At 33.1% G+C, this 26,391-nt stretch overlaps 2 protein-coding genes across 7 annotated transcripts in view; both read right to left on the bottom strand.

Annotated features, from left to right (window-relative positions):
- LOC148237818 (guanine nucleotide exchange factor DBS-like) overlaps window positions 1-24,316 on the bottom strand; it is an 88,604-nt gene extending 64,288 nt beyond the window's left edge. For 2 of the 5 annotated variants that reach the window (XR_015812379.1, XM_088204688.1), the window contains exon 1: window positions 24,070-24,292. Coding sequence is in view for 3 of the 5 variants with exons in the window: in XM_088204688.1 (XP_088060814.1) it covers window positions 24,070-24,235 (166 nt within the window). In the remaining 2 variants the exon portion in view is untranslated. Of the gene's footprint in view, window positions 1-4,766; window positions 5,075-24,069 lie in introns of those variants that run through there. The other 3 variants (XR_015812382.1, XM_088204679.1, XM_088204698.1) reach the window with 3 other exon arrangements.
- On the bottom strand, window positions 7,253-11,746 carry LOC148237820 (uncharacterized). 2 transcript variants are annotated; one of them, XM_088204749.1, is made up of 3 exons: window positions 11,213-11,746; window positions 10,877-11,134; window positions 7,253-8,844 (listed from the first exon to the last, which is right to left on the bottom strand). In XM_088204749.1, exons 1-3 carry the CDS (start codon window positions 11,462-11,464, stop codon window positions 7,762-7,764), a joined length of 1,593 nt encoding a protein of 530 aa, XP_088060875.1. In that variant the 5' UTR covers window positions 11,465-11,746; the 3' UTR covers window positions 7,253-7,761. The 2 variants fall into 2 exon arrangements, with proteins under 2 accessions (XP_088060875.1, XP_088060867.1); XM_088204741.1 differs by having other exon boundaries at window positions 10,877-11,146.
- Window positions 24,317-26,391: the final 2,075 nt, after the last annotated feature.

The raw sequence follows: 26,391 nt of genomic DNA on the forward strand, positions 1-26,391 counted from the left end.
TATCTTTACATGAGATCCTAGATGAAATCAAAATGGGAAATTTTTATCACGGTATAAAATATTTGTCTATATTGTCGATTAGGTTGAATCATATGTTGCTATATTATATACATTATTTGGTCAGATATCTATGGATTTTTCCACCATGTCTATGTTAGTTAACAAAAGTTAAAACTATATAATTATTTGCAATTATGTTTACCTAAAAATAATAATTATTTTATAACTATTATATGATTGTGCCTGATGTAAAAAAACATCGGAAAGCAAACCAAATCGATAATTTACCATAAATAAAAAACCTCGACGAACAACGAAGATAACCGTTAAATCTATAAGGCGTATTATATAATTATAGAAATTAAACAAACGGGTGATTGCCAAGAATTAATGATTCGATTCACTAATCGCCAAAAATAAATTACTGTCAAAAATGGCATAACTCAACAGTTACATAAAATAAGATCAACAATTTGTAGAATACTGATTCTCAAGCGTTTAACCAAAACAATTCAACAGCTCTATTTTTTAAGCCTTTATTAAAAAGTCATTAAAATAAAATATATTTTATTGTTATTCTTTTAAAAATGTAAAAATCCAAACACTAGCTGCCATTTATTTTTTAATTTAAAATGTTATTATTAAAATGCTTATAATTAGTTAGTTAGATTTTATAATCTATATTTATAGATGGCTTTGCTGAACGATTTTAATCATTGATATCCATTTTTATGTTTACGATCAATATTAACGCATGCCAGATTATATTTGATAATAACTAATTATAGTTTATTTTATAACATACATATGTACCTTCAATTTATACAAAAGCATCTTGGTAACTCGAATATTTAGGCTTATTATTTTGCTTGTTGATCGAATTAGAAAAAGTGTTTTCGTGATACAATATTTATAAAATGAACATCATTATTTATGAATATATCTTGTACAGAATTCCAATTGTATAACCACTGAAATATCGTACTCGTAACAAGTGCGTTTACTAAAAGTTTGCTGAATAAAAATATAATAATATATATACGTCGACGACAGCAAAACATCTCGTTAGTATTCTCTGTGCGCAGTTCACAAAAAAGTATCATCAAAACGAAACGCGTAAAAAACGTGAAAATAATTCATAGCAAGTGTTGAACACATATGGCAAAAATGCGCGATAGTCATGAAATATTCATCGAAGAAAGAGTAAATGTCTCACCGGATGTGAATGTCACAAATCAGACACCTACTTGAATCTAATTCGCGAGTTTTATATATAAAAAATGTACATACAACTTAAGAGAATAAGTCATATTTTACTCGCAAGATTCATAAGATCAATTGAACGAGCCAAGAAAATCCTGGATCATTATGGGCCGAATTGAATATGTCTCATGATTCTATTTAACTATTTATAGGAAACTCTGTTTATAAGTAGGCGACTTTAAAAACAATATCCAGGTTGATGTTTTACCGTTCATTGTTTATAAGTTAAAAATAGAAAAAAATCGTGCTGTGCAGTTGATTGAATTAGTTGCGATTTTTAGTAAAAAAATGACAAATTTTAATGAAGTTGAGCAAAAAATTAAACTGAGTCATTTTTCTTAAAGTAATAATAGTTAATATGGGGACCCGACAAAGCCGCGCCGGACAATCCCGCGCCGACTAAGCCGCCCCGACATAGCCGCGCAATACAACCCCGACATTGCCGCGCAAATCAAAATTATAAAATTGAATAAAGTGAAAGAAAATGCTTTTTTTAATTCTAATTATTTTATTTTGTGGACAGCTCTATCACTAGTGATTCGCTTTTTGAACAGTTAGTCATAGATTGGATGATGCTGGACAGTTACAAAATATACCGAAATGAAAATAAATCAATACAATTTCATTAAAAAAAGGTTAGGTTGTTTGGTTCTACAGTGAAAGTCGGCGCGAGCGGTAGCGAGACGCCTCCCTATTCCTATATATATTTGTAATTATTAATAAATAAAAACCATGTTATAAAATGAATTTTGTTTTGACTTTGCGCGGCTATGACGACGCGGCTTAGTCGGCGCGGGATTGTCCTGCGCGGCTTTGTCGTGGTGCCAGTTAATATATATAAAGGGGGAGGGTATCGTTTTTAAAACTAAATAGAAGAACAAATATAGTGTAGTTATTTTTAGATGCTATTTAACAGGGAATTGTTTTAAAAGGAGTTGTTAATCTGTCCAACAGTAATGCACAAACATTACTGTTGGACAGATTAGTAAAAATAAAATTTAAATTTGCATTAACTCACATTAGTCTACGAGTCTGATGTGAGTAAATGCATCAATTTTCATGAAAATTCCTAGGCTCAAACCACTCGCGGGCATTTAAATGACTTTTTATTTTTATCTCTCAAATCAGTCAAGTATTTCCCTAATCGCATTGCGAATGATATAAAAATATGCTTTGTATTTACGCGAAATATATAATAAAAAGAAGATAAAAAAATGTGTATGTTATATTTATATAAACGTCACGTTTAGATTTATCCTCTTTTTAATTTCCTCCCTTATCTAGTCATATTTGCTTATCGACTCATTATACTATGTGTAACAGATAGGCCACGCTACTGGCTGGTTTCAAGGCAAAAGGCATCAAAGCGTTACATCACAATCGATGGTGTATAATACGCACTGGTATTGTGTGTTTATACCACAGAATTGAAACAACCGATAACAGTTGCATATCAATTGGCCATCATTCGCCACAATTGTGCTTTTGTGCTCGACACTATAACTGGGCAAAGGTATATAAAATGCGTTCAATTTCACTTTGACTTCAAAGTGCCTAATCGATGCGACACTGCTCACTGAACGATTTACTTTGATCTGTGAAGCTGAAAGAGACTGACACTAGCTTAAAAATAATACATTTATAGAATTTGTCAGATGGTACCTTAAAGTCTTTGCTACGATATTTTTTAGAAATAAAATGCTTTTTCCAAAAATATATTATTCATATCCTAATGATCGCCAAATTTGTGATCCAAGTTTTTCTATGTACATGTGTATATCCGCGATTGTTTCAATAATTGTCAGTGTATTTATAACAGTAATAATTAAGAAAAATTACCATACTACGTCATAAATTCGCGCGTATGAAACAGTACATAAATTATCTATCTAAATTCGAGCAATTTAAGAGCAAGTGGTTATTGTGGTTGCTTTCTTACGAGCAAACAACGAAGTAAAGATCGAATTGCATACACAATAAAACGTAAGTTTAAGACTACAGTATGTTTTATATGTGCATTTCTATATACTAAATTAATGAAAATTAGGCTTTATAAGTTGTTCCAGCGCGAAGCTGGATAACACTGATAGTTTCATGGGTCACAAATTTATATACTTTTAATGAGTGACATAGCTGACTATTATCATAGAACAAGAGTAAATAAGATGCGTCGTTATATTTTTAATAAAATAGTTCATGAGTCAGCAAATTTTTTTTGTAAAGGGCCGGATCGGAAATATTTAAAGCTCAGTGGGGCAGAAACTAAAATTTAAGTGGGTTTCAAAAATTAAAATAAAGCAATTGACAAGTGCACTTATTATAATTTTACATAGCACGTCTTGGGGAAACTTGGAGTTGAGAGTTTAACATGTTTGGGGACCACTGGGTGAAGGCAGAAAAAATCTTTCGAAAACATTTTCTTTGTTATTTAATTGTCTATTGATGTTACTCACAGTGTGCTTAACAACTGCTCTCACTGAAAGCCTGATAGATTGAAATTAGAATGCAGCGAACAGACACGACTTCATTAATTTGCCATCGGTAAAATGCTTTATTTTATTAGGTAACAAATTAGCTACTAGTGAACTGACTTTATTTTTTTATATTATTTTTACGTATGTTGCTTAGGTTGCGCAACAAAAAAATATTTTTTCTAAAAACTACTTCATGTGATAATTAATTTAAATAGAGAATAAATCATAAATCTATTCCGTTTAATTAATTTGATATTCCTGAATAATACTGATTGAAATTAATGTTGTTTATGTGATAATATTTTAAGATCTGAAACCTCTATATTTATATAAAAAAAAACTACAATCATCATTACCTTGGCATTACTATGGATAGATTGCTTTTTTATGAAGGTCTTTGTTGCAATTTTGCAAAACTGATACTCATAGTTTATTTTTATGAGCAGAAACACTGAAGCATAAACAGTAATATTGTTAATTCGCTTTTCACTAAACTTTTCTTATTTTTTTTATATACATAACTATTATATTTACTTTTTAGTAGTTACAATGTTGATAAAACAGAAATTAAATTCACAGCTCAACTAAATCTTATGGGTACAGAATATTTCAATACATTTCGTATGTATGTATATAAAACAGTCGAAGTGTGCAAGGTACATATTTTTTAATTTTTTAATCAAAAAATTGGACTGAACTAAAAGAACACACGTGAAATTAAAGACATTCGTTTCACAGTCACGGTCAATCGTAGTATTAAATGGCTAACGAAACCTTGTCAAAAATGACATCAATCCTTAATTAATTATTTGACTCACGTCATATCAGACACATGGTTTGAATAACAATCAAACGATTTCGTACATAGTGATAAATAATTATGTAACTTAACGACTATAACTCCTTTTTCTGTACAAAATTCTTTATTTAATTTATTGAAAGCGATAACTCAAATGCCATGGTTTATAAATGTAATATAGTAGTTTTCCGTTGCCTTGTAATTGTATTTTAAATGTTCAGTAAAAGTACCTTTTAACAATCCAAGGCGTTTTCTACAGCCAGAAAAGTTGAAACAAAATGCCATCTTGACTCTTCGGATCCAAAGAAGTCGAAGGATTCTACCACACACGAAGAAGACCGTCGAATGACTGACTCGTCCTTTCTTGTGGTGCTTTTCAACAAGACGCGAGAAAATGTAAGCAAGATAAGATATTCACAGGACGATAAGGTATGTCCATAATTGTGGCGTTCGGCGATTAGCACACAAAAGACCGCAAAAACACACGCGAACCATATAAAGAGATGCGGCAATTGTCACGAACGGCTGCGTGCCCACTGCGTCCGAACAAACTCAAAAATGGCTGATATACCCCAAAGAAAGTGAGGCGAAGAACATTAGCGCCAGGGGTCAACAACAGTGCTTTCGATATTAATTGCATTCGAAACATTCGAGAATTGGTTTGGATATTAAAAAATAGTTATTTGAAGACTACTTTAAAAATTAAAGGAGTAAGGATAAAATATTTTTTTATATTATTTTGAAGAATTTCAATAAAATGTAAGATACAATATTTTGCAATAAATATAATAAACACCCAGAGGACAACACTTCCGGTCGTAATTTTGACGAAAGTGTGACCAATTCAGAATCAGACTATTCATTAGATGAAGAAGAAATTGATTTGATAAACCATTTGTTTCTTATGTTTGGAAAAGTAGTTATTTTAATATTTTTTTAATTAATTACTTGCTCCATGCGTAATCACGACGTGTTAATATAAGTAGCACTACATGCTATAGGTTGTGTGGCACATATCTTTCAGTTGCCGATACATGATGCTATTTTTGCTGAAGAAAATATTAAGTCGACTATAAAAATATCATTTTAAACTATATAAGTACTAGATACAAATACATTTTCTAATATAAGAACGTTTAAAAATACACAAATACAATATAATAAAACCTCAATAATTATTTTAAGCAACATTGGGTAAGCATTTATTTACTTGAATAAACAATAAACCACAGACCATAGAGTAAAGAATATATATTCATTACTGAATATACATATATGTCACAGACGATGACACAAAACACAATGGAAGAAATAAAAGGAAAATTACAAGCTTTTTTTAGATCGTGGGCAAGAAATAGCTTGAAATATTTGTTGATATCATCGACTAAAAATTGAAAAATATATTGCGTAAATAGAAATGCACGATTTATCTTGTTTATGTGAGAAATATACAATATTAGATCCATTTGGATGATGTTATATGTACTTATAGTTAATTTCCAAATATGTATTAATCTAAATCTATAAACAACAAAACCTAGTTCTCGATTTAGAAAACCCACTCTCGAGATAATTTTTTCGAATTAATTAATTAAAGTAAACACACTCACAAGCTTACACTCAAATATGTGTACAAGAACTCGTTCCATAACGATTCAGGATTACTGAACCCATCCAACTGTCTTTTATGGTAACTTTGACCTTAATAAACACCAATATAAAACGTACCTACGTAACTGTAAGTGAAGATGTTCCGAACAAATCTCAGACTTGACCTAAACTATCTTATAAATAGCTTTGAACTGAAGGGATGGTGTAAAAATAAACTATGCACGCCAGCCGTAGATTTAATAATAAATAATTATGATTTGTAAAGCAATGAACTTCTTTGACTGAGGCAATCTTCTTTGTTTAAAGCTAAGCTTCGCTTAAACTGTTAAATGATCATAACAATTTTACGCCCATGCCGACAAATGGGTTCAAATGTTCAATAAACATTTCTTCAAAAAAGTTTGCCAACCCCACACGTTTAATAAACGTCTGGGAATAGACTTATTAAATAAATTGCTTAATTGTAAACTGGAGAGAATAACCAACTTACAAACACTTCAGGGAGAAACATGGGTATAATAAAAACATGTCTTTTTTATAGTTTATGTATTTACAAATATTGTAAAACATGTGATGTATAAGCGATAAAAGTATTAGTGATATATTCATTTATAAATAGTTTTAATATAAATGCAAAATCACCACCAAACTTCAAAAAATAATTACACGCTAAACTTGTGTTGCAAAATATACACAGCATACAAATACTTGGTACAAACATACATTCACCAACATACTCAAATGTTAAAAATATAAATTGCCTACAAATAGACGATTACTACGATCCCTATAGGAAAATTTGACAAAAAAATGACATCAAAAATTTAAGGAACTAAAACATAAGTTCTTATATAAATATATTGATATAATATAATACATCTTACAATTGTAAATCAGCACAATATATATGGTACAAAAAGCTGATCAAAAAGTAGAATTTATAAAAAATATAGGTACCAATCTTATACTTACAGTAAAACTATTCTAATTCCCAACCTCGTATTATTTTCAAAAACAAATCTGGATAAAGAGATGTTTTAATTTTTTAATTGCAACTATTAATAGAAGTAACTGCAATTGTGAGTTGTAAATAAATAAAAAATCCTTATCCTTTAAATATTTTACTAACAAATCCAGCATAGAAAACAACAAGAAACTATCACACATTTGTTTCTTAAGACTTTTATAACAGAATTGAAGTCACCATCCTCAATATATGAAGTAAAATAATAATATATTATAATACAGCTTCAATTGACAGATGTCTTAGGTAGCAATTTATTTTGAATATTCGATTTGTGGTTAATTGAGCAATTGTAAATTAGAAGAGTTTTACTGTTCATACATACATATTCGATAAAAATGTAATTAATATTTAAAGTAAAAAACTTATTGCTCCTGATATACGTCTAAAGCTTGTATAAATAGTAAATTCTATAACAATATACAAAGGCAGTAAGACAGTAATTACTTTCTTAATATCAATATATTTCAATTAAAAAATGACACTAACGAAGCATTTTCGCCTAAAAACATATTGGTCTGATAGATTGATTAAGCTATTTTGTCATTTTTGTCAAAATTACATGCGATAAATTGTGATTTATATAAAAATCAGTGGCGGCTGTACCATGTGCCGTGAACGGAAGTTTGCAGATGTGAAACCGGAGTCACAATATACGTCTGCTGTGGCTGCTGAACGACAGTCAGTGGTATAACTTGCTGCGTTATTTCTATCGGTTGCGAGCTAGAATCGTCGCCGATTGCCTGCATCTGCTGAACCATCTGATGCTGCGTCACCTGTTGGATGGCCTGAACCTGCTGTTGGTTTTGAGACACTTGGACGTTTTGCATCTGCTGTTGCTGTATCACAACTTGAGTCGGCTGCTCCATGTGCTGCTGCTGCTGTTGTTGCTGCTGAGCGATTTGAATACTCTGCTGATGTAGAATCTGCTTCTCTTTTTTCCGCGCCTCCATCGCTGCCTTTCTGGCTTCCACTTTAGCCCTCTCGGCTTCTATTCGAACAGGATCTTTATTCTTGTCATACGTCATACATTTCCCGCTCTTGAAAGGCGGTATTTCTTTAGCTTCGGTCTTCTTAAGCGAAAATTTAACGTTAGGAAATTGATATTTCATGAAATGTCTAAAAGTCGAATAACCCATTAACTTCACTCCGGGTTCTAGTAATTCTCCGTATTCTTTGTACGCGTCGAATAAATTTCTTCTAGTGTCCCCGTTTACGATGATCGTTTTCGTGATATCTTTGTTGCATCCAGCGTGTTGTTCGAGATATTGCTTCAAGAATTCGGTGGCGTGCTTGTAAATGTCCAACGAAAAAGTATTATACGGTTTCTTGCCCATATTTCCGTGCACTCTGGGAGCGACACCATGTGTCATCACATGGTGACGTATCCTCTTTAATTGATAATGTGTTACATTCTCGAGATAGAGAAAAGCTTCCAAACACACTCTTCGTCCTTGGTAGACATAAGACGCTCTGAGCCGACGCCTGGCTTTATGTCTCGTCGTTTCCAACGGATTGGCTAGGCAGGCCATGGTGACTCCCATAAGATACATGTCATGCTCGCTCTTTGTGAGATCGGCGATATTAAGCCTGTGTTTGTATACATTCTCAGGAATCAATCCTCGGTAGCAACTGTCCCTGCAATCGCATCCTTTTTTCAGACGCGCCTTAACCTAAAAAAGTGTGTAGGTGATTAATAATTGTTTGAGCAATTTTATTATTTGATTATACTGTACAACACTATTTTTGCCATAAATAATAAATAACTATTTATTTTTTATAATTTTCTTTGAAATTGTTGAGAAAGAAAATTGGGTAATAAAAATGCTAAGAAATATCAGTGCTAAATATATTTGTTGTGCAATATATGATTCATCGACAATAATAACAAAAATCAAAAAGCAATCACTCAATGGTAGTAGGGTGTTTGGATAGCCTTGCTTTGAAAACGTTTGTTATTTTACACAGAAGTCCCTTGCTTGTCAAGTTTTTTTAAAACAAAGATGATTCATTACAAGAAAATGTAATGAAGTTTAAATGTGACAGATGTGTATAACAACATTTTAATGAAATTATATTACAACTAAATTTGATCAAAAATCTGATATTTCTGCTTATGTGAAAAACTAGTCTTCTACAAACACATCCATGTCGTGAAGAATTTTAGCAATTTCCGAATTTTTTAACATTTGATTTATTGTCAACATTTGGAGGTACTCCATATCGATTTTAACAATTGACTAAAAGTTACTCTTTTAGTGAAGATTACTGATTGGATTTCAGATCCGTACACAAATGCTAAATAATCAGAATTACAATTACGAGGGGTAATATTTAACCAAAGGATTATAAAGAAAATTCAATAACTTGTACCAAGAGCTCTGGTCATAAAAGCTGAATACAAAGAAGGATGTAGATTAAGAAGAATCATTCAAATACATTTGAGATGTGACTAAAAAAATATGAAATAAAAGGTACATTAAATGAATTTTGAGTACGGAACCTCTTTGGATCTCTCGCACTTTTCATGCGCAAAAATTGGCAGTGTAAGTATAAGAATTTGCTTGAAAAGGTACTCATGCGAATTTTTAAATCAATGTTAACAAAAAAATATTTTCAATTTCAAATGGCTCATGCAAGTGGCACATCTGTGATGTATTCAATATTTGAAATCTATCCAGGGTTAAAATTCGATCTTTACTGTTGAGGATAAGATTTCAAAACGGTGGTGCAGACAACAGGATCGCCAAGAATAGAAAAATTTTTTAACACCGCATGATTTTCTTGCTTCGTTGATGAATTATTGGTGAGATTTAAAACACAAATGCCGATATAAAATTTAAAGGAATATTTTTCAGAGCCTGTTGCAACCCAATAGTGAATTAGACATCCATTTACAATTGACCTAGCTTTTAAGCATCGCTTTAATGAAATCCCTCTTCGAAATTGGTTTATTTATGTTCAAGCTGAATATGTATCTAGTACAGTGGTCGGCTAACCGGGGTAATGTAGTAAAAATGCAAGTTTTGGAGTCATTCATTTAAAAATATACATTTTCTTAAATATTTTTTTAAAGACTATAGACTGTTCCTTATTTCTGTCGAACCAATACAATAAAACTAAATTCAGTACCCTTGTCTGTAAAAGTTTCCTGATCCCTGATAAAAAATCCCTGATCTAATAGTATCTTCTATATTGACTTATTACCATTTTGACAACTTATAACTGCAAATTTGGAGTTTTGTATTAAATCAATCGTAAAACAGAAAGAACATAAATTAATCAATGTTGTACATATCAGCATATAAATCGATTTATACGTTAGGATTGAATCTTTTGCTGTGACTAATATAATTTTATACTTAGAAATATCAAAATGGTAAGATTTTAGCAAATTAACGATAAAAAAATCGTTGAAAATTAGAATCTACTTATAAAGTAATTAATGAGACTTAACACTTCTCTAAGTTGTATGCGAATCCCTATTGATAACTGAGAAACACTAATATAGCTTAGTCGGATGCAGTACAATTTTACTGGCTCCGTCACCAATCCTGTGTCTGGAGATATATCATAAATCAGCATACCACATCTCTTTCGGGACGAATGGGGGATAATTATACTTCTGCGCTCAGAAGAGTACATATGTTAAATATAAAAATCATAAAAATGGCTAAATGTTGTAGTGTTAATTTCAATATTAACCTGTAAATGATTATCTTCAATCTTATTCGTATTCTCGGACTCTGGGCATTCGTCTTCGCCCGACGAAGCTCTCCTCTTTAACTTCTTCGAAGGCGGTTTCTTAACAGACGGCTTTCTTTCGGCAAGAGGTTCGGATGAATCGTCTTTCGACGATAGTCTATCGCTTATGGACACAATGGGATACAACTCTTGCAGTATAGTCTCCCCGGCGACGACGTCCGCTTCGTTCTCTATCTCAATGTGGTTCTGCCATATGACCTGAAAGGGACCCTTATTATGTATTGGTTCGTAACTTACAATATCGAGAAGAGCGAATCCAATCTAATCGAATCTCACCTGCTGTTGGCCCTGTTGATTGAAGTCGTTCTGAACGACTTGACTGTTGTCTATGGTGTAGCTCCCTATGACCGGAGTGTGCCATTGGACGTGGTCGCCATTCACGAAATCCTGACCGGAGTCGGTCGCCATCGAAGGTATGGAAACGACTATGTTCTCCTTGGAATCACCGCCCCTCCTGTCGACGGACAACAAGGAGTGCAGCACTTCGCTAGCTTCCTTCTCGGCGCTGTTGGACACTTCCATACTCATGACATGTCGAGTCGGTTGAACCCGCGTTTGAATAATTGCGCTAAAATCGGGCCGGAGGAGGCACGCAAAACTCCGCCTTATAGCCACATGCCAAATGAGCGACGACGCATCGGCTGGGGGCGCGAGCGAGCGGCGAAGGAGGCGCAGCGACGCGGGGGGCAGACGCCGAGCCGGCGGAGAGCAGCTAAGGCTAGAGAGAGTGCCGGGCGCTCGGCCCCTCTGCCTTTGACGTTCGGGCGAACGGCCAATATGGCCGCCAACGGCGGACGCGCGGCTGCGTGCGCATGCGCAAACCGGAACGACAGACCGCCGTTTTTAAACGCTTGCGTCGATATCCGTCGCGCGGTAAATTCGAATCGAACCGACCGTGCTTTCCAATCAACATTAGCGATAAATAGCTATTGAGGGGAAAGCATCGGCGATAATTCTAAACTACTACAATATGTCATCATAATTTAATGTCATACTATTATGTATATTAAGGATGATCAAACTTTTAAGTACTGCGTTCTAAATACTTTTTGTAATTTAACCTTTGCGCGCTAATGTAAATTTTACGAAAATATATTTGTATATATATATAACTATATTCTACTCTAAGAATAAAAATTTAGCTTTAAAAATTAGAGCTCGAATTATGTTACTTAAACTATTGTACATCCACCTAGATTAAGCAATATAACTAAGTTGTGTAGCAAAACATTGTAACTTAATTTACAGAAAGACTTGTCTTTGCAATGTTCAAAAATAAATATCAACAGAGCGGATTAAGCTTTTAGGACCCAAGCGTAATTTCATAAAAAAATCGTCAAAAATGCAAACATTAATTAGTCAATGTATACACTGTCAACTTGCTTCGGTTACAGACGTTACAGTACACACCAAATAATGTATAAACAATATAACTAGTTATTGTATGCTCTCACTATTCGGTGTTCGTTCAAGTATTCAAAATAATTCATGTATATATTTTAAAAATAGCTAAATTAGCTATATAAATTAATAAAATAAATAAATAATTTAATAGATATTATAAACCACTTATGTAAGCCAGATTTATATAATCCTCATTTTAGGTAGATTCATGGGGTGTTCACTTTTCTGACCAACGCTAGTTTTTTTATTGGCTCTACGATTAGATTGGTTGGCAAACCTTGTTCGTTGATAATGTAACTAACCCATTGTTAGTGCATACTTTGGCTAGTCATTATATACTTTATTGAAATTTAACACTTAAATTGTAACATACAAGTTTACTATGTTGGCAGCAGTTGGATCAAACGCGTATTTAGTGTCAAATGTTACTTTGCAACAACACATTTAAGAAATTGATCGGTTAACAATTGTACAGTTCTGTACGAACTGTGTATCGAAATTTACGGGATGTTTATGATCAATTTCATGGTCCTACTGAGCGAACAATTCGCAACGTAATAACCAAATTTGAAGATACTGGAAGCGTTGGAGATAGGGTAGTCTGTGGATCATTGTGGCGCCAATTCGGCCAAAAAGATTGCTGCTGAAAGTGAAAGTATGGCCAAAGACCCGGAATTGTCGATTCGTCGGCGTTCGCAGCTTTTGGGCTTTTTTATGGCTCCCTTTGACGCACCTACACAATTCAAATAACATAAGAACTGAAGCCCAGAGATAATGGACAGCGAATAATTTACGCAGATTGGGTGGAGCAGCAGGAAGTTGATGCTGATTTTTCAAAGAAAATCTTTTTCTCTGATGAGGCACATTTTCAGCACTCTGGATATGTTAATAAGCAAAATTGTCGCACACGAGGCGAGGAAATACCTAAAAAGTGACTGTTTGGTGCGCATTGTGGTCAGGCTGCGTGATTGGGCCTTATTTTTTTTAAATTATGAAGGTCGGACTGTTAACGGTGAGCGCTATAGGCGCATGATAACCGATTATTTTGGCACGAAAGCAAAGATATTAATATGGAAAGTATGTAGTTCCAACTGTTGGATGTTTTGCGTGAAATAATCGACCAATTGAAATTGATTCAATATGTCCCATTTATTGACGTCGTTGCTTTCAACGACAGTAACGCAATTTATTTCAGGTGCGGTCTGACAATGAAGTACCAAATTTTATTTTCTCGTCAATCACAACTACGCTACTTGACACAATTTCTTGGCACGTCTCTTTTTCGCACCCTTATCTCGCACCACAAATCGAGTTGCAAATGACGAATTTCCAACATGGCTACCACCCTTTTCCCTACGTGACTCACGCACGCACGCGACGTTTCGACACATTTACAAAAGAGACAAAGAAGCTCCGTTAATGCACACACAGGTAAAAACCGAGAATAACCCTATGCTACGCGAGGAATTGGATTATAGAATATGCTTATGATTTAACTGTTATGTACGTATCGCATAATATGCGGGGAATTTTTTTCAACTCACGAAAGGCTTCCATTGTGTTCGTATTTGGGATCGGCACAATTCTTAGAGAAAATTGCGTAAAGCGACAATGACACAAATATCGATAGTTTTTATGCAAATCTAATGCGTGGGAATACGTACAAGTTACCCAAAATATACTGAAAAAAAATGCCGTATATCATTTAATATGCTAGAACAAGAGATAATTGTTCATAACGTAGCTGCAATTATAAGAACACAAAGATTATTCAAAACACAATGCCTCCAGACGAACCATACGCACATGTACTTATAAAACAGATGCCTAATAGAAACACATTCGAGCACACCCGTCACATGTATGCTATCCATTGTATTTTATAATTGAACTTCATAGAGTTCATGTTCTTAAGAATAACGTTATCAGTAATTATAGAGGAAAGGATGCTACTAATGAATAAGCTTTAACAGCGTCCTTATTTATTAAAAACAACATTAATAACACAAATCTTGATCCAAAAAAATCCAGCCTTTTAATTGCATTTTTTATTAAAAATTGCACTTAAAAACTTGTTTTTCTTGTACACGTGTATGTGGTGTAGCAAAAGTTTACGCTTAATCTTTTCGTTGATCAAAATAAGCTCACAAAGCGGTCGAAGAACAGACACGTTTTTGCACCAGGAACCATAATATATTCGAACGGATAGTGCCAATTAAAATGGGAATTCACAAAAACACTAACAATTGGAACGAACGTAACACTAACTAATTAGCACGAACGCCGAGCAATTTTACATAATAAAAGTGAATTTAGCTCGTAAAACACAGACTGTAACGAAAGAAATGACGATTTAAAAAAAAAACATACAAATACACGAGTTCTCTTATGTTCACAAAATATCAAATGAATGCTGAAATACGTTTCAGAATTGCTTTTGCTGATCGATTATTGCATAATCATGATTAATTTGATTTACTTAGGATAGAGGTAATCGTAACGGAGATATTAAGCGAATACCCATATAGTAATGTGGGTTTTTTTATCTACCTGCGCCATTAGCAAAATGTAGAGGTCACCATAATGACCACTTGAACAACGAAAAGATAAAAACCCGCACTATATAACACACAAAACACAACTTGAGAGAGATCTCGTTACCACAAAAGAAGAGCGTCAACGATTGGATTACATTACATAATCACTACCGAAAAAACTACCCTTCATACACAAGGACCCATGCAAGTCAATACATTTATTACCATTGTTCTTCGAACTCTTTAGTTAGTAATCTGGATCGTGTTGTCTCTTAAGGCGTAAACATATTTTAGAGGTGTGTTCAAGAAGCGATGGAATTGGTTCGTTAACATCCTTCTCTGCAATTCGACAAAGCTGTCTCGAACGATCAGTATAAAATATATGACATCAGGGGCAGACTGCATCGATGAGCGACATCTGTGGATCGTCCAGAAAGCATCACGAGAACACGACATAAATATAACAATATTTTCATATATTTAACAAACTTGAACTGCACTTCAGCTTATTCAGACACATTTCGAATTCTGATTAGAATATTTATGTATCAAATGATTATGTGCACAGGAAATAAACAGAGACGCGGACCAAATGCAAGTGGCATATAAAATGACAAGCAAGAATTTGTAAAGAGCAAAGTGAGAGATTTGGACGAAATTTCTTGTGATTGACCGTTAAATTGCCTCTAAATTTGGCTTCCTACATTTTTCTTGACTGCTCAGAATAAAACACGATGAATCGTTTAATTTCGTTACCGCATGACGAAACGATTCATCGTCTTCTTTAGAATTCCTTCTACTTTGCAGGTGTTCATTTGAGCACCATTTTCGCGAATCGTTAATTTCGCCAACGCTGAAAGGCAATGCGGGCGGTAAAGGCCAATAAGCAATACTTATAATACAATTATTATAATACACATATACATGGTATGTAACGGTATGCAAACAAAAGATCGTCAACTGCCGATAGCTCGTGACCCCCTTAAGTTTATAACAAAAAAATGGTAGTTTTGAAGAAGTACAGCATTGACAAATTTTGTGCTTCGCGACACAATGATCATAGCTGTTTTTATTTTTTATTTAAATTTAACTGCGTTTATTGTTTGTGATTCTGTATATTTTCAGATGTATTGAGCACGAGCATTTTTATGAAAATCTGCTTACTTGTATAAATGAGTCGGTATTTTTTTAGTCGAACGTTAAATCAAAAGATATACCCTAAGGGAGTCGTTTAAAAATCAACTGACTCCGTCTTTATCTAACACTTCAGCAACGAATTTTACAACTATACAAAGTCATATAATGTGCCCATAGAATAATGCAGTTTCATGTAAAGGGCACTAAATTAAAAGTTTTAAATAACGACACGGTTGCTACGAATGCAATTCGGCCCATGATGATCTCTGTCCCAGACATTTCTGTGTCTTTACATCTGATTTTTGTTGTGTTATGATTAATGTGGTGGCAGTTTAACTAAATATTTCAGGTCGTATGAGTATCTAAGTAAAGTCAACATTTTTTAACCCTTGAAAGGCATTGTCTTGTGTATATAATAGTAAATGATAGACTTACTTAGAAACTGACCGTTTAAATTCCATCTAAATTTGACTTTTAATTTCGTCAGGCGATTAAACTGCAGAATATCGTACACTTTAACGGCGTTCGTTTGAGCTCCGTTTCGGCTATTTTTGCCAAGCTCGAAGGGCAATGCAGGCGATGTAAGAAAGGCCAAGAAATTATAAGAACATTCTTGTGCATTGGTGCAATGCAGAGCAAGGGGAGCGACGAACCCGCTCACCTACCACCACGATGCGTTCCCACGAAAGAATGCACTTTTGACTGTGTGCAATTAACCGCTCATTATCGACGACGAACGGGAACGAATCACCATGGCATGTCATGAATGGAACCACCACATACTATTGTTTTAAAGGAGATCGCAATAGCGGCAGAATCATACGAATGACCTTCATCGCCAGGCGTGATTATTAATTTCGATTGGTGCCACAGCGATTCCGATCCCTATTAATTATGCCTACACTTCAATGCGATGCGCTTTAGGAAAGCGTTCCGCTCTGGTCCACGGACGCTGCTCAGCCAGGATATCCTGTGTGTTTGTGTTATTGAAACGAAGCGCCCGAGTATAATGTGGGTCGGAACAAAACTCGCAATGTCCACCGCCGCAGCGAGGCTCGTGCCAAAATATGTATATGTGTGTGATATATTATGGAACTTTCGAAAGCCCGCATCCGTCGCATTTGAACGAATTTCTCCCTAAAGAGTAAAAAAACCCATTAGGCATAATATAGGCAATATCTCTTCAAATGACTTGACTGCATAGTGAATATGAAATCAATCTATCTTGGATTAACGAAGCATAAAGAACGAGAGGAAATGAATTATCAACATTGGGTAATAAAATATGATATAAATATAAAATAAACATGCAATAGTACCAAATGACAAACGCATAAAGAAGCAGTTAATCCAAATCCTGATATAATTATACTCTGTCCAAAATAGCCTGATCTTTGACTTGAGCTATTTAGACGAATCAGGTAGTTGCATGACGAAATATAGCTAAGATTTATCTTTTTCATGTTGTATAGACATTATGCTTTGTGTATTCAATACAATAAAAAAGCGTAAACTAGTAATTTTATTTTAAATGTTAACTTATTTTATTGATAATTGATCAAATTGATCAAACATTAACGGTTGGATGTAAACTGGCTAACATTATAATTGTCAACTTCACAGGAAAAACAAAAAAACTACGTGATTAAGTCAAATTCGTCGAAATAAATTTTTAGATAAATCTTCTAGATTTTCAGACAAATTTTCTATATGATAATCTACGTTTTTACGTATGTCTGCACAGTACATGGGTTTGCAAACAAATCGGTAAAGTCGTTTTTAAGCATTTTTCAGTGATGCTTTCAGTGAGAAAAACAAAGATGCCTTAAAACGTAATCCAAAATCATATTTTCATATGGAATATTGCTTCAAAAAATATCATACGATGAACAAATATAACAAGTATGTAAATATGTAAGTGATTGTAATGTAACACACATAAATATATTTAGTGTTTCATAAATCAAAGTAATAAAAAAAACAACAATAAATTCCATGCGATTAAAAAATGTTAAGAGCCATTAGTGTTGTTTGAATTACAATAGTGAATAGTTAACTAAATACTATTTACAAAGATAGATTTTTTTTGTCATTGTATACTTGAGTGCTCCCAACATCTGGATTTGGTACAGGTATACTCTAAATAAATTATATATAAATAAGACATTAAAATGGGACACCACCGTGAGAAAAGTTTTTGCCGATTATGACAAAGTACCCACCATGAATCAGAAATATATAAATTATCCGAGAGAGGATAACACGTGCACTCGGTATTGCCGTTCCAAACGGCATTAGCGGCTAATGGTAATCTGTTCCAAAACCCCACATTTTTGTAATTATCCGTTCTACACAATGATATTAAAATGGAAGTGTGTTTTGCGGAAGAACAAAAAGCGTAAAAGCACTACATATTTCAATAAATAATTATTTTACTTATTGTAAACTAAAGGCACAAACCAAATAAACGGACATCCTTTATTACAAAATGAAAGACTAACAGGATTTTTCGTACATAGTATTAGTATTAGACCTCAGAATTTTAATCCTTGATCCGGTTATGTTGTTACACAAACATTACAATAATAAAGAGTTTTGTTTTCGTATTACAATCGGCACATATATGTTACAATTCCAGATCAATAAATAGGCTATCTTTGGAATGTATCCAATACCCCATTGCAATCTACGTGACGGACGGTCTCAATTTGCTGGGGAAGCTTTTTTACGATCGTTCAACACATCATCGGTTTTTCCGACGCTCTTTGAAAGATTGGGATTGATCCGACGATTCTGACAACATCCAGATTAAAGAGTTTGATAACGCTGATAACAATAATATTATTCATAAAAAAAACACTAATTATAATATCGCGGAAACGTCATACAAAGCACAATGGACCATTGATCGTTACCGAGAAAAAAATAAAATCGAATATAATATTAAAAACGCAATTTTATATATGCACGTGTGTTTTTTACACAGTCGTCGAAATTTCGCCTCCATTGTTGTAACTGCTACTTTTACTAGTAGTGCAAACATAGTGCGATAAGAGTTCTTTGTAAACACCCGCTTGCGAAGTAACCGTATCAAAATGCAAACGAATAGCGCCATTGTTTGGATTAAAAACCCACAATGGTCGTGAGAAAAGTTACAGCATCGCCGCCATCGATCTGGTAATGAACTGAGGTGTCGACGCACTTAGGGTTATAAGGTGTAGAAGGCAACAGGAAATTTTCTGCTGTTTTGAAAAAAATAAATAAATAGTCGCGATTCGAAATGCATTCAACAGCAGCAAATAATATTTCACTTACTTACACATTCTCGATATGGATCGAATTGAGCAGCTGTATGCTGAACACGAGTCGTCCATATAACTTCTAATCATGTGTAACTTATAATTGTTTAACAATAGGATGTGAATAATAAAACTAATTTTAAAGACCGTGGCAATTTGAAAGCTTACCTGGTATTGTATATAATATTGTATTTAACCTCAATTATATATAATTCAGACAGTTAACACGTTCTTGGAGGTCTTCATATAATTAAATTTCATTGAGATATTTAGTAGATTTTAGAAATTTACTTCGCTACAGTCAGAAATCAAACGTATGATTTCTAATGCCTTAAAAGAGCCTTTTTGCAGACCCATTATAAAGTGTGTCTCAGGCGAAATAGAGGATAAGATAATATTAAAATATCAGAATCAATGTAGTGAGAAAAAATAAATAGAACAGACTTATGGCTATAATATAAAAATCAATAAGCGAGTGTAGCCCATCCTTAACTTCAATAAATTAATTGATATGAGCGTTAATATAATGAATAAAATTGGGTCACATCATACAATAGATGTATTTCGAACTACTTATATTGGTAAATAAACTTTTTCAGTTGCACAATCAATGATAAATAAATATACTATTTATGAGCTTTTCGATTTTGTAAAATAACGTCAAAAACATTTAATCCATAATAACTTAGAGAAAACAATGCCATAGCTGTTTAGTTATCTGGCATCCGATTGATATATCTTCAATCATATCTATTAATTTATGGTAAGAATAAACAAGTGTTATCATATATCATTAAAATACAAATAATACATACGTATGTACAATTTATTTTTAATTTATCAAAGTAGTATAACTGATTTTGATGACTCAGTATGATAATAAAAATACTATTTTTAATGCTGTTGTATTTTTAATTGCGAATTCTGATCTTTTAAACATAGTTCGCTATTTTCATGCAATAGTCACATATTTTTTAATCAATGAATGCAAAATATAAATAAATATTATTTATATGTTGATAATATTTTTAATTATTAGTTTAATTCAAAAGTTGAGTATTTTTATTATAAATAATTACTATTATATATAGTTTGTTCATAATAAAACCAATTAAAAAAACAGTATGCTATTACATTACCGCACATTTTATCACAACTTTTACATGTTGTGGCTTTAGGTTATCAGATCGCCCGTTATTAGGTGAAATTTACTATAAAGTTTGTAAACACAATGTAAGTTTACATTTATATACAATCAAAACAATGAATGATGGTAAACATATTTTTAAAATTGAAACATTACTTGTAGATAATGGGTTTATTAAGAATAAAGTAAACGCGAATCTCAGTCACATTATTAGTTTCTGTGTATCTTGTGTGTTTAACCAAATGATTTATTCGTAGTAGTACGTTATATTTTTATGGATACATACATACCCTGTGAGCACAATCCACGAGAACATCTGCAATGTATCCCAGACAACACGCTCCCACTCCCTGATAGCACGAAATACGTAACACTTGCTCGTTAAAATGATTTGGTACGGCATGACCTTGGATTAGTGCATTGATCTTGCTTGAACTCACACCACGTGTATTTGATACATTATGTATCCTTGTCTGTATGTTCGATATGGCTTTGTGTCTCTAGCTCTAAGTGATATGGCAGCGATTATCAACTCTCTGCTTAACTTTGAATCTGGTCTATACTATGTTTCTATTATATATCAACTTTTTACTGCTATTATTATTTCCTTAGAAGAAAAAATAAATAGTTTAGATCAACTAGAACATAGAAATATTTTTTTTTGTAATTTCAAGAGAATTTAATATACACAAAGCGAAGATCTTACAATTCAGTGAAACAGAAAAAAATAGAGATAGAGCTATCACCGGATCCTTTGATGAATCCATGAAACGAGTTTCAAGCGTAAATAATAAAACAGTAGCTAGAATGGAAGATTGCTTATTTAAATGGATTAAAAATTGCAATGGAGTTTACCGTTGAAGTATAAAAGACGATTCTTAAATCTTTTAGATTTATAAAATAGTTTATTTGTTCAGTAAAAATCATCGCTAGCACGTTTATGGCAATGATAATATTAACGGAAATTTAAAGCAGGAAGAAGTAGCGTTCATGATAAACAAACTAATGGATGGCTAATATTTACCATTCAAAAGATTCGTTCTGATGGGCATTTAATGTTTAATGAAGGGTTCAAAACTGTTACCAAAAGAGTAGGCTAATACTACATATTAACAACTTTGCGCGTATTGATTGCCGAAAAAGAGAGTAGGCGCGAGAAGTCTTGCACTCGTCGTTAACCATTTATTTACTGTGATGTACACCGAGTGTACATGTCACATTATTATATAAATATATTTATAACTATGTAGAATAAAATGATTATATTTTATGTATTCCAAGGCGATAAGTAAATTAGATTCGGAAGTAATAAAAAATCAATAAAGGAATATTTTAAAAGTATTATAAGGCAGTAGTGAAGTAGTCCTTAGCCTGAAAATAAACGAATAAATTAGGATAACGAAATTTTACACGTGTAACCTATTTGCGCAATGCCAAAATTCACTTTTTGGTATATGTGTATAGATTAAATAAATATAAGTTCACGGTCTAAAACATTGAATCTGAAAAATACTAATTAAGCAAGTAAAAAATATTGTGGTTTTCACGATTAGGTGTGAAATATATTCATGTACCATTTTTTAATTGGCCAAAGTTATAACGAGGGTTAACAAACGATACATCATAAGTATCCAAATTTAAACATTGCGGAATTTCAAAAGCAGATAAGAACAGTTTTATACAATACCCATTCGATTTTCACAAAGATATCTTAAAGCTGAAAAATGGTATGTATAGATTTTTAGTATTTCGCAAGGAGATGGATAAAATAAATTTTATAACTGGAAATGGTCAATAGTTTTATGGTGCATAGTAAGTTTTATCTTTATTTAACAAGACATTTTACGTCGTCATTCAGAGTAAAAGCGTCACATGTTAGTTGTGCCTCGACAGTAGTCGTTGAAGTGTCGCCCCATTTATATCACAGTGCCACTCAATATTGAGGATCGATGGATGCTTTGTCTTGCGCTTGTATATTTAAGTGAGAATAAACATATTTAGATGCCAGAAAATATGATAAAAGATTAAATTTTAATTATTCATCTGTGAGATTAGGAAAATCTAGGAAAACCTGATCTGTGGTGATCTATAGGAACTATAATTTTATAATAATTACTAATTCCGATCTCCCAGTCACGATAGAAATGAAAAATAACTAGGGTAGATATGAGTTTCGAACCAGGTCGTTCAGGTATTGGTCACCGGCTTATGTATCACTGGTCTATCATGCTGATTTAATGGTTTGAGAAAAGGTAAATTTGAGAACCACTTGCGTTAGTGTTCAGCTTTACCTCCAATCCATCCCTTTGTGAAAGATTAAATTTGAAAGTGACCGCTCGATAATTACAAAGAATAATTCAAACAATACTAATTTAATGCGAGTACATGAGTTTTTTCTGAACGATTCACGAAGCTTACGAAGAAAATGGATTAAAGAGTTTTTGTGGTAATTGATGACTTTTGTGCAATTCTGTGTTCGGAAACGGCAATTTTTCAGATTAAGTTGAGCTAAACCATAGTCATAGTTATTGTTAAAACCTCCACACATGAAAATGCGCGTTCGCAAAATTCAAGAGAGAAATCCTCAAGCATCCCTCATATAGTCCTGACCTTACTCATAATAATTTTCATTAGTTCGGGGAGCGCTTTTTTGCTTTTGTAATACTGGCTATTTCGTAGTAAGTCCCAAACGGCAGAAATTATTTTATAATTCACTGAATAGAGTTTATAGTAATACGTATATATTACAGAAACCAAGAAGAAATCAAATATCTCCTTCTGTAATATTTGACAGTTTTAATGTATGTGCTTGATAAGATTGTCACATAGTCGCTTATTCTTATTATCAATACATTACCTTAAAATCTACTACTATTATCTTCTAAGCTCGCGAAATATTGATAAAAACGCGTTATGTGTACAATGTAATTGAAAATTTACCGTAAAAACAGCATTTAATAAATTATTTCAGTCAAACTAAAATGCTTTTAATTAAAGAACTTCCCACATTTGTGTTAAAAGCATGTTTTTATATAGCAATCAGCATTTTCCTGATTGTCTAAATTTGGAACAATTTCGCATATCAGTCTAAATTAAAATATTTTGCTCGCACATCATCATATGAAAATATTTCAACGCGATGCGCAAAAACGTACTACATACATACGATACAAACAAATACAGAAAACCTAAAAGCTCACATCGAAGTGACGTCACAATTTACGTTACAAGCTTACGCCTGTACAATGATAACAATCAAACGTCAAATTTTCAGAACGATTTTTAAATCTATATATTAATGAAACTGACGTTAAATTTTCACAATCTGATCAAAAATTATCAGATTTTTAATTTCAGGCGCGATGCGCAAAAAATACATACATATGTGTATATTTATATAAAAAAAGAAACCGATGGTAAAATTTAAAAGCTTTCGAGCTTACGCAATTACAATAATAACAATCAAACGTCAAATTTTCAGCACGATTTTTGAATCGATAAAGCGTCGTTTCATCGCACTTTGCCTCCGAAATGATGAATGAAAGGGCGGTTGAAATTCTATAATCTGATCGAATATGGTCAGATTAATTATTTTAGGGGTGCGCTTACCTGATACGCTGTCCAGGTTGAAGCAGCTACTCCTGGATCTGAGGACTGGCGCCTGTGGCTTTTCATCCGTCCACTCGGGTCGCTCGTCCGTCGCTTTCGAAGCACTGCGTTTGAACTGTTCGAGGAAACTGTCGATCTGGGTTTCTATGCTCGGCGAAGTGGCCATGACTAAAGCGCGACGGCCGAGCGGGCCGGCGCCCGCCGACGCCGACTGTCACTGAGTCGCTACGTTCGAAACGCTACGGCCAAAGCGGCGACGGGATCACAACAATGCACCTTTCCGGCCAGCTACCCCCTATTATCGATTTTGTGACATTTTGGCTATAATTTTATATAATGTATTACTTTACATATTTATTATTTAAAATATATATATATTATAAGGTACTTGTTAACCCTTTGCGCTCGTAAGTCGACTATGTGTCAACATCGTATTTCAAGCGTTGCACTCGAACGTCGACAATATGTCGACAAAACTTTGAATGCATTTATTGGCTTTGTGTTCAAGCAAATTTTGAAAATTTAAATTTATTAATATTAAAAAGACTTCTGCTAAACACATTTCAGTAATATTGAATTTTTAACTTATGAAAATAACTCAATAATTTCAAATTTACAAGTGTAAGTTTATTGTAAAATTTTTCATCGGAACATGGTCAAAGCGCGCGGTGTTAGGACGGCATCGCGCTAGACTGACAGATTTAGGTTGTCAATTATTGCTCAAAAACTGATTTTTTCCTTCAAAGGGCATCTATATTTTTATGATATGGGATGAAACGGGATCATATGCTCTAATTGTGCATAATTATTACTTTATTATGTGTGTCTGTTATGAAATAAAAATAAAAATTTTAAGACGGAAAAAAGAGCGAGATGCCGTTATGCAAGCAGAGCTCGCTTACTCGCTCGCACTAATAAAACGAGCGATTGACAACTATCGACCTGGGTACTCAACTCAAATGATAATATTGGTCTCGACACATTTAATTTATTTTCGAGCTAGTAAATTACTAAACTATATAAAACAGAATTAGTAATCTGTGTTTTAATTATTTATAAATACATATATTGATTTTATTTTAAAAATTATCCATATAATTACGAATGACGATATAATAATGGATTTTTAAGGAGGTGACGATGAATTTGATATTAACCGTTATATTATTACTGTGACAGTTTTAGTATGCGTTTATGCTAAGACAATTTCTACCAATTTTAAATATTGTCCAAGTATTTAAAGTTTCAAGTTTTAGGATAATCTTTTAATGTAATATTTTTTATGATCAATTTATTTATACTATTAAAAACTGTTTTAATAAATTCAAAACTTAAAAATTCAAAAATAAATCCACGAGGCCAAACTACGCTGGTTCGCTCTAGGTGTAAGAACGCCTGCCAATCCAAAACAGATCCCCAAAAAAAAAAACAATGTAATATTTATCATTTCTGCCTCAAATGGGCAAATAAATACAAAAAACTTGTAGAATATTTGTCTAAATAGAAAATTTGATCATTTTCACGAAATATAATAAAACTTTACCGGCCCCACCTAATACTTTTTATGTACAAAAAAAGTGGGTGGGGCCTTTCTCCAATTGCATTCAGATTATCACCACAGCTGATATTTTTGAGCGCCATTTCGAAATTTGTTAATATGTGGGGGCACATATTCATGACATATTTTTAAAAATATTATGGTTCAAATAATTCTAGTGATTTACAGCCTTAAATTATACTAAAAAGCCATTTTATTAGGCTTAAATGTTTACGGCACCTTTAAATGTCTAATGAGTACTGGCAATTTTCTTGAAGACACCCATAGAAGTCATTCGCGGTGAAAGGGTTAAAAGTCTTGTAAGACATCTTTTTTCAGAGAGTTTTAGGATTGTATTGTACTTATATAAATTTATCCATATTTAACACTCTACTGGTGGATGACTCAAATATGCGTCATTGAAAAACTATTGTTAAAAGCCGTTTATGCACAACATAATCAACACTTACACATTTAATTGGATAAGATTTAAACACAGTTTGTAAATTAGTGATATCTATTATATATTGTTAACTATAATTACAGCTTACAATCAATAGATGTCGCTTAGCAGCTAGGGCCTAATTTTAATAATAGCGCATTCCTATTATTCAAATGTTTAGTTTGCTGCGGGGACCTGAACCGATAGCCTCTTGAATATCAGTTCAACGCCTTAAGGACTGCGACATTCCGGTTATACAAGACAATCTAAATATAAAGTTGTAAAATCGCCATGACGCACTTTGAAAGTCTCTCTGTAAAACATATGACTGAAGAATATAGAC

The sequence above is a fragment of the Plectrocnemia conspersa genome, unplaced genomic scaffold (genome assembly GCF_051122295.1).
Source record: "Plectrocnemia conspersa isolate PC_06_02 unplaced genomic scaffold, ASM5112229v1 ptg000002l, whole genome shotgun sequence".
NCBI classification, from domain to species: Eukaryota; Metazoa; Arthropoda; class Insecta; order Trichoptera; family Polycentropodidae; genus Plectrocnemia; species Plectrocnemia conspersa.